Here is a 15,989-nt window from a genome sequence, read left to right as displayed (position 1 = left end):
ACTATTTGAAGCTCTACACTACCATTTTGGCGACAGAAATGCACCTCACCATCCTCTTTCAGATATCTGGTGTGGGTTTTGCTCATAAATAGAAATGCATTCTAACAAAACCCAAATGCATTAATGAGCGATCCCAGAGCTGAGATACAAAACTTCCTGAGGTTTACAATTTTCTCCTGAAATGACTTCATAATTGCTACTAAATTCTTAAGCTTGCCTGACTTCAACTTTCATTAGGAACTTGAAAATCTCAGAGCTCTGCTGAAATTCTGGTGGCCCCTAGATGACATCCAAGCCTGCCTTATGTCTCTCTCTATGTCACTGGTTCCTTTCCTTCCTCAGCTGGAGGAGATAACCAGGTGTCCTCTCTAACCCATCCCAGTGCACACCCATGACAGCTGACCAGGCTGTCTCCTTTCCTAATGGGTCCTGTTCTTCTGCTCCTTCACTGATTCTCAGGGTAGCTAATAAATTATGTTTTCACCTATTACAGCTTTCTGATGCATTGCTTTTCCAGGTTGTGGCTGGTGTCCAGAGCTTTTGGCCCTCATTTGTCTAGGCTTTTTTCTAAGACAGAGAAAATGTTTGGATATATCTCAGGAGAGATGCCCCATTTCAGTGAAAAAACATAGGTTTGTGGGGCTCAGGCCTGCCTCTTGGCCTGTCTCTTGGATGAACTGGGTGGAGGGAGGAGGCTGGCTGGCAGTTGGAAGTGTCTGTGATGTAGGTATTCAATGTTTAATGCATTTAACACATGAACAGCTAGGAGATAAGAAATGGTCCCTAGTCAGTGTAAAAAAAGACAGTAAACATCTCCATTATCCAAAGACAACTTTATTGCCAATAGTATTGAAAATATACTGTGACCTAAAAAAGACCTTGTAAGAAGGATTATCGGTGTAAGTTGCTAATTCCCCAAAGAAACATACCAGAGATAGTTTTGGTTTTGAGATTCAGGTGAATCCAAGCGCACTTCAGGCAATGCAAAAAAAAACAAAACAAAACAAAACAAAAAAACCCCTTTTTGCTAAGATTCACTTAAAGCTTTATATAGGACTTAATCCTAGCATATTTTACTACAACTTGGGCAGAAATGCCAGTTTTCCTTTGAATCCTCTTGCTCAGATAGCTCTTCAGTTTAAATTATTTTTATAATTTAAACTTGCTTGGCTTGCTTTCTTCTCAACACTTACACAATCTCTTTCAAGAAGAACTGCAAGCTGGTTTGCATGCTCTAAATATACCTGCATAAAATAATAATTTCAATGTAATCTGAGAGCTTCACAAGTACATACGGATTTGTCTTCATACCATACTTGCTAACACTGAAAATGTTTTGCACTGTGGCACAAACAGCTTATCCACATCTGTTCAGCTAACAGAGTTGCTGTAAAATATCTCACTTGTGGACAAAGTTGTAAAGTAGCTCTTCCATTCCTGCTATGAGAAAGCAATTAGTATTGAGTAAAAAAAAAGAGAGAATGCAGTAAATTTACCACACTGTAGTACAGAAGACACCACAGTGATCCCCAGTTGCTGGGGATGGAGAACAGCATGCATGTGGTATCACAAATTCTGTGGTGTGGTTAGCTTGCCATAGAGTGTGAGAAAGCAGGCTTTGCTGACCTACCTAAAGCACAGTGTTTTCTTATATTTTCTCTACAGAATCTACTAAGGAAATGGTGTCTCCACCCTGTAAATAAAACCTGTCAGAAGATGATTAGGATCAGATTCAGTATTTCTATAATTTGGGGTAGCATGGCCACCAGGTTGGCATCAGGCTGCTTAGCTCCTCATGCAGGGGTTTCTTAGAGGTAAAGCTGGCTTCACCAGACAAGGGCAGAGGAATGAAACACAGACAAGTCCCTTGACAGATGGAAGATAGCTGGGGCTGGCTGTGCCTTTAGTATTCAACTTCCTTGAACAGCCCTGCAGATACCCAGGAAGAAAAATCAGGGAAAACTTACATTTCCGAGCTGCCTAATCCCATGTCACAAATAATTTTGGAATCTGCAAGCCTATCATAGGGCAGGCACAAAATCCACCAAGAGATTTAGGCACATAGGCCTGAATTCATCCTACCTGACTTTGAGCATCTAGTTCTAGCATGTAAATTAAGCACCTTCCTATTCCACTTAAACTCATCTTTTCATAGGTGGCCTCTATGGTTGTGTTCCTCATGTCCCAGGGCCCAAGGTGAAGACCAAGAATAAGAAGCACAGGGTGCAGCTTCAATGGATAGGAACCTTGTCCCAGCATAATCCTATTTACTTTGGGAAAAAAAAAACAGTTATTAAACTAGATTCCCCAAATGAATGGATGCTTGAGAGTATTACTCATAATTTTGGCACTTCAGTTTCTCCATTGCAAAATAGAGATAACTGTACTTCATCCCATAAATGTGGTGAGAAAGCAAATACAGTAATATCTGTGAAGCAATCAGATATTACCCTAACAGAACTAGAGACATGATCAGGAGAGAAGCAGCAAAATTCTGTAATCAGAGAAGGGTCTGGATAGCATATGTTAAATAAGGCCTGGACCCACTGAAAGGCAATAAAAAGAATCCTGAATAACCAGTCCCTCAGCTGGGAGGATGGCTTGTGCAGAATGAAGAAGGCATCATGGTGCATGTACACAAGAGGTTCACATGAAGAGCAACTTGTATCTGATATTTCCTAACGTAGTTCTTCCTGTGAGCAACTCGGACTATGTTAAGAATAAGTTGAGCTCCCAATTTACTTACATGTCCATTGTCAAGTCTTACTCTTCCAGGGCTCTGTTATATGCCCCAAAGTTTTTGGGGAGTACTGTGACTCTTGAGTGGTTGACAACGCAACTTTCATATTCCATTAAGAGAAACGGGGTTTTGTTTTGTTTTTATGCATCTTCCTAATTCTTCTAAACCATAGTAAGAAAACACACATGTCCCTTCAGAACACCTGCCTGGCTCTGAGGAGGTAGGGAAAGAGGAGGAGGGCCTTCACAATCTCAGTTCTGTGACATGACTTGGAGAACATGCAGTTTTCATGAGCGTAAGCAGGGTATAGTCCTCACAGTATTCTAGTAAATCTGTTCCTGCACCCATGTGGGTCATCAGTGAGACTGAGGTCTTTAGATATAAGCATGGGTGTCTTCCTCTTCAGTGAAGGATGTAGCCACTATTATCAGACTCAACTGCAAAAGCCAACCTCAGCCCCAAGGAATAGCAAATCTAAAATATTTGGTTTTTTTTTTTCAAAATAAAGAATTGTTTTTCCTCACTAAAAGCTCCAAAGATTTCATTCAGGTTATTTGAAACATTTGATGGGACTCATCTAGCTCAGTGTTATCAGCCTGTGTTAGCTGTCTAGTCTGAACTCACTGCCTAGACTCTTTCTATAGCTACAGAGGGGAACAGAGACTCCTCCAGAAGGTGACTCATTCTAGCCTAAGGTGGAGTAGTTTAAGACAGAGGCAGTTACCCTCTGCAAATACCTACCTCTGTCTATTGACTATAGAGGGAGCCCTTAACTAGCTAGTTGGCTACGGATAGCTAAAGGTGGGAGAGCTGACTTCTACTATCTACAACTTTTAGTTTGAAGGAGTCTGGAATAAAACAAAGGAAAGGAGAAACAGGCAAAGGTGAGGTGGCTGTCTCTGTTTTCCCTTTCAGCAAGTAGCCCAACCCACTCATCTAAGAAGGGAAAGAACTATATACAAGGAAGTTTTTTGTGTGAGTCAGGGATGTGACTGACAGCAGGGATCTCCAAAGATTGTTATAAATCTGTGGCTTTAACACTTTTTACCTGCTGGGGTTCTCAAGAGAAAATTTTGTATCTGATTCATTCATGTCTATGTGCAAATAAGGCAACAGAGGTTTAGAGAATAACATTGTACAAAGCAAGAACAGCATAGGGTTTTCATTATCAGCATAATACTAACAAGTATTTTACAGTAAATCTGAAATAGTGGCCATTATCTTGTAAAGGACCTTGCAAAGTCTTCCTGTGTGCTCCTTGTTGTGCTCAGCTGAAGTTGCCACATGCCCATCTCTGTGAGCTTGCAGAGAGTCAGCAAAATGTCCGCTGAAGACTACTGGGGATAAAGACTCTCATGAGGACTCTCATGCATGAGGACTCAGCAACACTTTTAATGAACTTGTTTTTCAACACAAAACACCTACTTCATTCAGTTTCATCCTAAAAAGGAAGGCTGAAGCACACCAGGGGAGATGGGGAGGTAACTCCATCAGGACCCACCTTACCTCCTACTTCTATCCCACTTTGGAATCCTTGAACATGCTCTGGTGCAGGGACCAAAACCAGGATCTCTCCTTCCACGTGGGAACCTTGAATATAAAATAGACAGCAAGGCCACCACTCAATCTTTGCCCTGACCTGAGGGGCATACAAGCAAGGACCAGTCATTTCTACTGAGGTCTGCTTGGTAATTTTACCAAAATTTTCACATGCAGTGAACTGTCTCCAGCTCTTCCCTTCTCTCCATGGCAGGGAAAGGCAAGAGATTTCTTCAAGAAATTAGGAAAATGGTGTTAGGGCCCTGAGCATGTCCCCCTCAAGGGGTTTGGTGCTGGAGCTCAGGGCCAGCTCAGAGCCAGATCAGCTGGGGTCTGCCCCCTTCCTGATGGCACCATGGGGAGAGGCTCCCAGACAGCCCCACCACATCACAGTCTGGCCCCTGCCCAGCCATGGGCCCCGCCACCACCACTTGGCAACCACCTGGGCTGGCCTCAGCCCATCCCCATCCTCACGGCAGTGCCCAATTCCTGGGTCTGGGGCTGCCTCAGCTGCCCCCRGCTGCCCTGCTCCCTTGTGGGGCGGTGGGACAGGCCCTGGCTGCAAGGCCCAGCTCTGCCACCACTGGGAGCCCCCATTGATACTGGCCCCGGGGAGCCGCCAGACCCTGCAGTGCCCTAAAAAATGGTATGAAATGTGAGATCTTACACACAAGAGACACAGCTGGGGCCCAGTGAAGCCTGGGCAGAAATTCCTCATGGTGTGGATTCAGAGTCCGGTCTACAACTGGGTTAATTCTGCTGCAGAATCATGCCCCCTTGCTCTTTGTCACTAGGCCTATAAATATGTACGTGTTGTATCCAAAACAGACCAGCATCAATAGAAGAAACAGAGTATTTTACCCCAGAATACTTCCCGCTGCAGCATGATGGTTATGGGCATATTGGAGGCATAGGATCTGATGTCCTACAGCAGAAGAAGGATTTGAAGCTAGGTTTCCTGCTCTTGGTGACTGACTTTGTTGCTGTGTGGTTAGTTAAAAGTGGAGCTGCCTTAGCTTGTTTTATGAATCCAGCTCTTCATTTTGCTCTTGTGTTCTTGAGAAGAAAACAGTTTGAAGTTCCCCAATTTTTTTGACATTTCCCAAATTTTAGTCATTTCTGTTTTGGCTAAAAGTATTCTGTAAATTTGTAAACAGCTTTGGCTGTTTACATGAAACTGCATGTTCCAGAAAATCTTTCTACTTCTTGAGAAAAACTACAAAACTTGTCAAGTTCCTGTCCATTCCCAAATAGCCTCTCTTACAGCCTCTTCTGCAACAATCTCTGCTTCCCTTCAGACAGAGGTTTTAGATCCCAGACTTAAGCACACACACTGACATGCTCAAGGAAGGAGGAAAAAAGGCAGGGAAACCTGAGCTTTTCTGTCCCATGGCAGCCCAGACTGAATTGCTCTGCTGCATCCTCAGATACAGAGGGACAGATCAGGGTACACATCCCCTTTCAGGAAGTCTTTCCAGACAATTCCTGAATTAACCCTACAAAAGCACAAAGTAAAAGTTAGCCAATCAGTATTAACATATATATTACAGAGAGCTTCAAAATCACGTCAGAACCAAAAGTGGTTTGCTGATCAAACTGCAGTGCAAATTTATGAATGCTGACAAAGCAATATATTTTTCCTTAATCTTGGCATCCTATTCCATGTTAATACAAGGCAATTAGTAAAACATATCTGAAAAGCAATGTACATCCCATAGCCTATGTTCTCCTTGTGAGTAAGAGGGCATCAGTTCTGATCTCAGAATGAGGTGGCAAGAAGATGCAGCCATAGATTTAAGCCTGTGCAATACAACACTCCGAAGCAAACCAAACCTACCAAGCAGAGAACAGTCCAGAGGCTACTATAGTTGTCATGGCTTTTATCCACTCCTTTTGACGTCAGGCTGGGTGGCTAAGGGACAGTATGGATCCTGCCCAGTCTGAGGCCTTGGTCAGCCACAGGCAGGACCGGCTGTCATCTGTGCTTTGGCAGTGGTGAAGGACTGCCCAGACTGGGGGGTTACAGACCCCCAGGGCCCTACAGCAGGTTCTGGCACAGCTCATCAGAGAAGGGGCAGATGTGACTAGCTGCTCCACATCTTCTGCTGGCCTCCTGGGTATAAACCACCCTCGTTTTCCTGAATTTCATCCAATTCTGCTGGGTCATGTACTCGTACGTCAGAATGCTTATTCTAAGGGAAAAAAAGTCTTCCAGCTCCACAGCAAGCCAAGGACCTGGAGACTGTTGTTACTGCCAGGGTTTCAGACTGGAAGAGCTCTTTCCTGGGATGTGAGCAGTTTGGCCACTATTATTGCAGGCACTGCTTTGCTTCAGGAGACAATGTAAATGGCTACTGTAGCTACATCCAGAGATGTGGTGCAATTACCTTTCAGCCGTGCCTGGGATCTCTGGAGGAAGAGAATCCAGACAGCCGCAGCCAGAGCTCCGCACTGTTCAGGAACATTTCAAATGCATCATTTAGGCTTCTCAGCTTTCTTATAGCAGTGAAGTTCATGCCTCTAAACAATCATTTAAATATGCACAAAATGAGTTTTGTTTGCACAGCAAAAGCCAAATGAGATGCAAACTACTATTAAAATCAAAATCAGTGTTAAGAACAAAACATTTCAGCAAGTGCTCTGATATTCCCAATGCAGCACAGCAGAAGCAATATGAAATCAGCATAAGGAGCTGTTTTTCAAAATACCTGTAATCTCCAAGCCATCTTCTTTACATAGCCGTTGATTAATTACACATGGTACATGTGGCCCCACAAAAAACTTCAGGATACCATAATTTATTAATTCAACATAGCTTTCATTCACTAATATTATAATATCATTGCAATTATAATACAGTTTTTGCTTGGTCTTACAAATACATACCATATACTGTTATATATGTATTATATATGAAAAATATTACATATCTTAAAACCAAAACAGCTTATCTTACGTCATTTGGAAGTGTCCCTTACAACTACGGGGGGGGGGGGGAAGGAAGGGAGGGAGGAAGGGAGAGAGAGGGAGGAAGGGAGAGAGAAGAAGGAAGGGAGAGAGAAGAAGGAAGGGAGAGAGATTTTCACAAGTCAGAACCATGGGAGCTCAGGCAGCCTGAAAACACTGTCCACTTGTTTTCAATCTGAAGACTCACCATTAGATGCACAAAGAATTAGAACTCTTTCAGAACAACATGTGAAAAACTGTATTTTCTTTCTCAAATGAGAAGTGAACCTTGAGTCACCCATTCCACATCCGAAGAATCAACCCAATGCCTTACACCAAACCCAAGACCTCTGCTTACCTCACAGAGTCATGAAAATAGCACATAAGTATTCCAAGGACGACCTCTTCTGCGTTCTTTCCAAGGACAGGTCTGTGTAAGAGAGAAAGCAAAAATACAAATTTATTCATTCCTGAGATACTTCAAAATTTAATTCAATTATATCATCAGTCAATGGATGCTTACAAGTTTGTATAGATTTTTTTCCACATATCTTTAACATAGCATCTGCAGAGACTACTCTCCAAACAGCTAGGCCTTTTTCTCCTCCTGCAAGGGAGAGATTCAGTCCCAAAGTACTGCATTTGCTAAGTTTCCAAAACTGAATTCTAATGTCACTTGCATGTTAGCTCTGCCAGTTTCTACTGTAACTTCTTTACTTGGGCAAACAGACAGATAAAGCAAAATGAAGGAGATATTGGCAACTCCAGAAAGTCTCCAAATACCACAGAGGGAAACATGGATGTCACAGCACAGGGAGAGAAGAGGGTAAGGAACCTCCTGGTACCCCCTGACAATTACACTTGCCCACAGCCCTGGGCAATGGGCTCCAAAGGAGTCCGGCTCTCAAGAGTTTACACAACCACCTTCCACAGGTAACCACCACTCTTTTCCACAGGGCAGCTAAAGCAGGTGCCTTAGGCAGCATTTTTGATCCTGCAAGCCACACTTTTCTTTGCCAAGCATAGTAGTTCACAAAGTTTAAACTTGCAAACATCAATGTACAAAATTCTACCTGTCTCGACCGAACTAGCAGCCTGTATATTCAGTAATAAAAGATGTCCCAAACAGTGAAAAAATTTTTTTTTTCAAATTCAGGCAGCAATTCAGAAGGAGATGGAATGGTTAAAAAGAAAATGGGGGTTGTGTCTCCCTGCTACCCTCCATGTCCCTGGAGGGAAGGACCTTTCTGCCCAGGCTTGATTTCCCACACTGAAGCCTTCCAGTGGTTTGCAGTCTGTATTGCCGCAAAGTCTACCCCATCCCTTCCAGATCAACAGGAAAAGTTTATTTTCTTTCAGTCATCTCAGAGACCCCTCTTCCTAATTTGTTGCTTAGGTGCCTCTTCTGCTACAGCTCACAACTCTGCAAGTTTCTTTTATACACTCTGAAACATACGTGGTCAGGTTACATATCATTGGTTTTATTGAAACTCTGCATAGATTTTTCCAGGAAAAGACAAAACCCAGCATAACTGTAGCAAAAGCCTGCAGTATGCCTGGAATAACTGTTACAGGAATACTGCAGTGAACCACCAGCCAGCCTTAGAGGAAATTGTTAATAGCTGCAGATGAAAAAAATGCAAAATTAAAATATATAACCTTGCTATTACTTACTATAAAATTTTAAAGACTCCTCAGGGAGCAGATAAATGGTCAAATTATTCACCAGTTCTGGTTTATAATGATCATTTATACAAGCATGAATTACCACTCCAACAGCTGGAGATCACTGAAACTGGAGTGCCAAAGGCATTGGTGAGTCAACTGTTTTTTTATAAAAAAAAGTGTGATACCAGTCTGTACACTCAACTATACTTCCTGCCTTTGAAGTAAAAATATATTTTAACCACTTTCTGTTATTTTCATCTCTTTCTTTCTATTGCTTTCAATCTTGCAGTGTCACCACATCAAGAAGATAATGAACTGTGGTTCCAGCCCACCTCACACACAACAGCTTCTTAGAACTGCAAGACCATTACAAATGGCTTTGCAAAAATTATACTGCTGTTCAAGGAGGGGTCTACAGCATGCAGTACAGTTGTGGTGCAGACCGCATGAGCTGGTCTTATAACTGCAAGGAAGGTAGTTTTATCAGCACAGTGCTCTGCCAGACCTAATTAGCTCTGAAACATCTCTGTGTTAATACAGCTGGGCTTCCTCCAGGACTTTGATTTGTCTCTCTTCACAACATCAGAGGCAAGTGTGATGTTGTCTAACATGACATTGTTTTGCAGAGTATAAACATATCCTAATTTTGCTTGCAGATTCTCTTTTACTAGTAATGATGAAAGGAAGAACCAGGGATAGGTTCAGATTATGTCAAAGTCAGCCAGAAACCATGAATATGAAAAATTCCGTGGTGGGGTTATTTTCACAGTCATTTTGAAGATCTGAATTTAATTTTAAAAGTACAGATCCTGTATGTCACATATTTCATAATACTTTCTGTTGAGCTGCAGATATATCCAGAGCAGTTACATATAATTATAGACCCAAGGACACAATTTTCTTGAATTGAACCTAATGGTCTTAACCCTGAAGAGAAATGTGCTGGTTTAGATATTGAACTCCAGCTGGAGCAGAACGAGTGACGTCTGCAAAGTCTTCATCCCTCACTTTTGAACGCAACCTGGAAACTGAATATTTTCTGAAAAGAAGAACCATGCCCTTGCTTCTTGTAATAGTTTTGCAATAGATCACACAGGAAGTGCTATTTCCTATTTTCAAAGATAGGATTTAACTGTATGTTCAGTCACAAAGAAGAAGGCAGTCAGAAAAAACAAGCTTGGCAAATCAGTGAGTAACTAATTTTTCTTTCCTTTCTTTTACATGTAAATGTTTATGTATAGATATAGATTAATTAAGTGGGGAAGTATGTATGCCTAATTACAGTGGCTGGAGAGTTACCATTTAAGCATAGACCCTATATTCAAGAACAATTGGATTCTGTAGCTAGCTTAGAACCCAGGATAAGGTAAATGTTAGAGATGAGAATTAAACTGGACAAATGGTGTAGAAAATTGTCACCTTTTTTGTACTAGAAACTTCCTGGACCTTGGTTTTGAAGCTGTTCTAGGCCAATTACTTGAAAACATTCTCTAAGGACATAAACTGATTAGATATAAAATTCTTCACACTTAATCTAACCTCTGCAAATCTAATTCACTTCTAGCTCTATCAGATGAAGATGGCAGATGTCCTTTGTCACTAACCTATCACAACCTGGCCTGGTTTCTTTGTATTATTCAAGCATTTAATCTGTTAAAAGTGCTGGTTCATTGTCTTGGTGTGAAGGGTTCTCTGGGATTGGTTCCTCTTTTTTTTTTTAGTCTCAGGGCCATAACATTAGAAAGCCTGCAGTCCATATCTAAACCAGAAATATCAGTTTTATGGCCAWTCATAATCTGGCTTGCAATTTCATGTTAGTGAGGGCTTTAAATGAATAAAATCCATCAGTACTATGCTGAAACTGCACCATTCTTGCACACAAGGAAAGGTGAGCTCTCCTGCTTGGATAAATGGAACTTGCCACTTTGGTATTACCAAAAAAGCTGTAGTAGTCTAAGAATATAAATCTTATTTTGCAGTATATCAGACATGCGGCAATAACAGTATTTGCTTTCATGGGAGAATTCCACTGTAATTTGCCAACAATTCACACAATCAAGGCAGCGGGTTCAAAATTCTCTGTTGTGGAGACACTTATARCAATAACAGAAGAAGGGCAGGATGGGCCATGGCCCCATGACATATGTCAGAAATCTCCACTCCAGACCATTATCCGTCTTTATTATACTTCAGTTCATCCCTGGAACAGTTGCGAGTATAACTATTGTTTGAAKTATTCTGAGTTCAACATTTTATTTGAAGCAGTTGCTTGAAGAAAAACTGAACAGCAATACTAGCACAGGACTTGGCCTACACAAGAGAAGAGAAATTTAACTTCTTTCTTTCTCAGTTTCTCTTTCTTGGAGTGCTTATTTCGAGTGCTTATGCTGATATCTTACACTACATTTGTTTAGGTAAGAATACCTACTACTTCTTTCATCTTGTGATGACATAGGCTGACTCTATTTAACTGCAGAAAAGCTCAGAATTCTTGCAAGACTGTTGTTCTGCTTTTGATGGGAACAGAAACAACAGGATCCAAAGGGTTAGGGGATCCAAAAGTCTCTTTTTTCCAGCCTGAAACATATTTTTCCCTGAAAGTTCTGCAGCAATGTAAAAATGAATCAGGTGGGAGGTAGGCAATTCTGAAGAGAAGATGTTTCTAAAGCCCAGCTGTTATGAAAGAAGAAAAGGTTTCCAAAGGGTGGTTTAATTTTGGAAGGGACTGTCTTTTCCTAACCATATCCTGGAAAGGCTTGGTTTGTACCACATGAAAAAATGTGTTTGAGGGAAAATATCATCTCAGAGTCTTACATACAGYATTTAGTTTATACTTCTATCTTTTCCTTCAACTTTCTTGGTAACTCAAGAAAAGCGTGAGCAAATGTTTGTTCCCCCAAGCTGTCTTTGGTCTGTGCATAGTCTCCTCTGTAGTTTTGCCTGTCTGGAGACTCCTTCTGGAAAAGCCAAGGCAAAGGACAGAGCTGTGGGCAGGAAACATGGCACCTCTCTTGCAACACCTGCTACCAGGGTATCATTTTTCTTCGTTCAGGTTTCAGTTTTACTCTGGGCTGCATTCTGTTCATTTATCTTCATAAAGCGCCCTAGATGCCACTGACACATACTTTTAAACTGACTACAAGCCATTAGGTCATTTCTTCTTCCATGTGACAAATACTGCCATTTGTGAAAAGGAAGAGAGCAAGCRCGGGGGCTCGCTCTGTGTTACTTGTTTATACATTTGAAAAGGGAAACAGAAAGGGAAAGGAAACTTTGGGAGTCATTCAGTTTTGAGATAAGTGACTCCATTAATATGTGGACGCTCTTCTATCTTGTAGTTATTGAATGTCCTGATTTCTGTGAGGAAACTTTTTCCAGAACCCCTTCAGGGCTCAGCAGATTCATTGAGCAATGAGCTGTGACGACTACCATCCCTGAATGAGTCAGTGTAGCACATCTGGGTCCCTGAGACTGAATTACAAAAACATGGAAATGTCTGTTAGTCATACCAGCCCCGAGACAAGCCTATAGAAAAGAGGATACCCTATAGATATCAACCAATACTCAAGAGCTAACAAGGCCTCTCTCAAAGAAGCCCAAATGTCCAAATASAGAAACTAAAAAGTCATGATTCAATGTCACATCTTCACTACAAGAATCTCTGATGTTGCAGTAAGTGCAGCTTTGTTATAACTTGCAATGAAATCCAAGTACATCCATTTTGGCTTGAAGCATTAAAATTGTTAAGAAATTCAAATTTTCTCCCCTCAAAGCTGCAATCCCAAATTTTCCCTGCAAGAACTCTTTCTCATCTCTCCAACTTCACTCAGCTGTAAATAGGTTTCAAAAAGTTTCCCTGTGGTACAACAATGATTTGGACCAGAAATGAGTCTGAAAAGGGAAAGATTTGGCCAACGTTTCTAATTTAATCTATTGTTTTGTGGGAAGGACTCTGTTAGGCTCTTTAGGTATATGCACTGACGAACAGGAGCTATGAAGACTGGCAGTAGGTATCAGGATTGCCATCACAAGGGGAATGTTGGGTATATGACTAGACAGATGATAGGTGATAGATGGTACATGYCAAAATAATGCCATGGCATGTGCTGTTATAGCCATGGGCAACACTGGCAGCCTTGGAGCAATTTATTTGTCTGCCTCACAGTTACTTCACAGGTTGCAGGTATTTTGGCTCCCAGCAAGGCCCAATGCACAAATAGGACCGAAGGCCTAAGCCATGCAACACTGTACTGAATTTCTTGGAGACTCAGAACATAACCAGTTCACTGTGAAGAAATGAGAGGGGCTGTCTGTTGGACTGGTCATATATTTAGACTTTTTTGCATGATAAACATACAGGATAAATTAGAAGGGAAAAAGAGAAAATTCCCTTTCTCTTAAGTTTCTAGCTTAGGTTTGACTTAATTGCCCTCTATGGTAGAAACTGTCCAGAATTTCTGCTAGCAACCAAAACTACCCTGTGCATGCTGTACTGTGGGTGTGTGGGCAGGACAGTGAGGCACTGATGGCCTCATGCAGTCATTAAGCCAGCAAGAAAGCCCTGAAAGAGAAAATCCTTAAGACTCCCCAAAGACTGGTTTGTAATTTCAGAAGAAAAATAAGAGGTAAATAAGCCATGTCATTGCTAGTTCCCAAATCAGAATCGCCTCAAAAAAAGCCTGTATATACTTATAGCACAAGAACGTAGATAAATCTGGAGGTTCCTTTACTAACACTCCCATTTCTGAAGGTTCATGCCTAGATTATTTTAGAGCCAAACCAGATTCCTTGTCAAGGTCTGCAGCTTCAGCAGAAAACATTCTTCTCTGCATGAAAATGAAAATTGGAAAAATGGTTAAAGATAAATTAAAAAAATCAAACGCAAACAGTGGTTTCCTATGGAATTTGTTAGCAAGATCAGTTTTGTGGAGTTCTTTGTGATTAACTATGTTTACGTGCATAAGATAAGGAAGTTTTTGGAAAGCATTTTAGAAAATATCTTCCTATTTTGTGCTTGCTATAAAGGTGCAAATCTGACTTCTACCCCAACCAAATGCTCAGAGATTTCCCATCAGGTCACAGGCAGTAAACAAAACAACCACAGCACATGCTGTGTTTCTGGGCTACGTGAATGTGACTTGTACAGGGGAGGAACTGAATTTTGGTAGTGGGAAGGTGAAAGGCCTGGGCAGCAAAGGATCAAAATCAGTAGGAAACTACCTACCAGTTCTGCTACTCCTACATTTTTTTTGTTGTTGTTTGTAAATCTCAAACTAAGTTCCAAACTAAGTAACAAAGATTTTTGTTATCTTGTTATTTATATACATACACGAGTGTGTGTGGGGGGTGGGTGGGTGGGGGGGTGTATGTATATATATAAAAGTGTGTGTGTGTGTATATATATGTATATATACACACAGGGTCACAGAAAACTGTATATAACATTGTGCAATCAATAAAATTTGTTAAGATTATTTGTATGATATCTATATATGTGTGTGTATATATACATCTCCACTGAGATAAAGGCCCAGATTAAGTTAAGATTGGGTCTTTCATGTCATGAGTGGTCTGTAATTACATATCAGGAAGTAGTCCTTTCCTCAAACAGCTGAGTAGCTAGACATAAACTGAGACGCTTCAGAAATTTTACATGCTGTAGATCAGAACAGACCACTGTGGTAACTAAATGYGTCCTCTGCCAAAACACAGGCTAGGGGGCATGCCTGTATGTCATCTCAGTTACTGGCTGAGTTTCTTCAGCTACATTTAGTCTTACAGAACTCAAGTGGAGGGAGACTAATGTGGTGGTTTTGAGAATGTGGCCTCTGAACTCCTAACCACCTAGCAACAACTTCTGCAAAAGAGGTCTGCAAAAATAAGTGCATTGTACAGGGTACACATCTCCACTGAAAAAGTGTTTAGGGGGATGCAAACAGGAAAAGTGCAAGCACTACCGCATTACATCATGAGTTGTCAGAGATCCTAGAACTAGCTGGGGCAAGTGTAGTGCTTGAAGTCTCCTGAGCTGGAAGCAGTCTGCTGCCTTTGTCAAGAGAACAGCCATCAATCTGCTATGAAAATACAATGCCTGATAAAAGCAGTCATTTTGATGAAGGAAAAAGGAGCAGACATCTCCCAAACAGAAATACAGATTGCAGCAAATTGCTCTATTTGAGTGGCTACCAAATGCACCAATTTCGCTTTCCCATTAAGTGACTAAGAAGCACATTTGGTCCCTCTTACACCCGTTTTCACAAAATCCTATTCCCTGCCTCCCACAGAACCCACAGAAGTTCTTCCATTTTTTCCAGGAGTCTGTGAGAAGAAATTTCTCGTTACTTTTTGAAGACCAAATTACACAAAGTTATGCTTCTGCATCTAGCCGACAGTCCTACCAGGGGTTTGGGGTGGGGTGGGATGCTGGTTTACATCAAACTCTCAAGCCTTTACCTGCTCACACCATAACAGAAGTTGCACAAAGGTGTTCACAGCTTTGCCTCACTACTTATGTTCCACGCTGTGACTCTTTCATGCCACGGAAACTCATTTCTTCCTACAGTCCACAAACAAAAACTGGAGATGCAGAGATTTTGGGTAACTCTTGCACATTCCCATTTACAGTGTCTTCTTGTCGGAGGTGGTAACTAACAAATGATGAAGGACTACTTCAAACGGTAGACACACGTGAGGATATGTTAGYGCATATTCCTCATAGTGATGGCCAAATCCCCCTTTCACCTTTCTTCTCCCTCCAAGACACTGAGCGAAAGTAAACTTTGAAGCTACTGAATCAGGGCTGTTAAAGATCAACCAGTCCAATTAATCTAACCAACACTGAGGAGGTGTTTCAGTTGTCAGAAAGATGCCCCACAGATATCTACCAAAAAATCTGCATTTTTAGATAAGACAAAATTTGGAAATAAGCAAATAATATGACCCAAGACTAGTTTCTAGTAAAACCCTGAAAGGTATGCTCAAATTAAAACCCTGAGTGTACCAAAAATGCACTACCTCTTTTTCCTTTTCTTTCACAGAAGATTTATAGTCCACGCTGACAGAAATAGAAATCTTTTATGCTATTTTAGAAGCTGTC

The 15,989-nt window shown here is 41.3% G+C and overlaps 1 protein-coding gene across 1 annotated transcript in view; it reads left to right on the top strand.

The window, feature by feature from the left end:
- Positions 1-15,613: 15,613 nt before the first annotated feature.
- The window catches only part of LOC112977959 (C-C chemokine receptor type 2-like), a 4,881-nt gene continuing 4,505 nt past the window's right edge, over positions 15,614-15,989 (top strand). The window contains exon 1 of the mRNA XM_026090930.1: positions 15,614-15,665. Coding sequence (XP_025946715.1) covers positions 15,614-15,665 — 52 coding nt within the window. The remainder of the gene's footprint in view (positions 15,666-15,989) is intronic.

The sequence above is a fragment of the Apteryx rowi genome, unplaced genomic scaffold, assembly GCF_003343035.1.
Source record: "Apteryx rowi isolate R43461 unplaced genomic scaffold, aptRow1 scaffold_883, whole genome shotgun sequence".
Lineage (NCBI taxonomy): Eukaryota > Metazoa > Chordata > Aves > Apterygiformes > Apterygidae > Apteryx > Apteryx rowi.
This window is presented reverse-complemented; position numbering and strand designations above follow the sequence as displayed.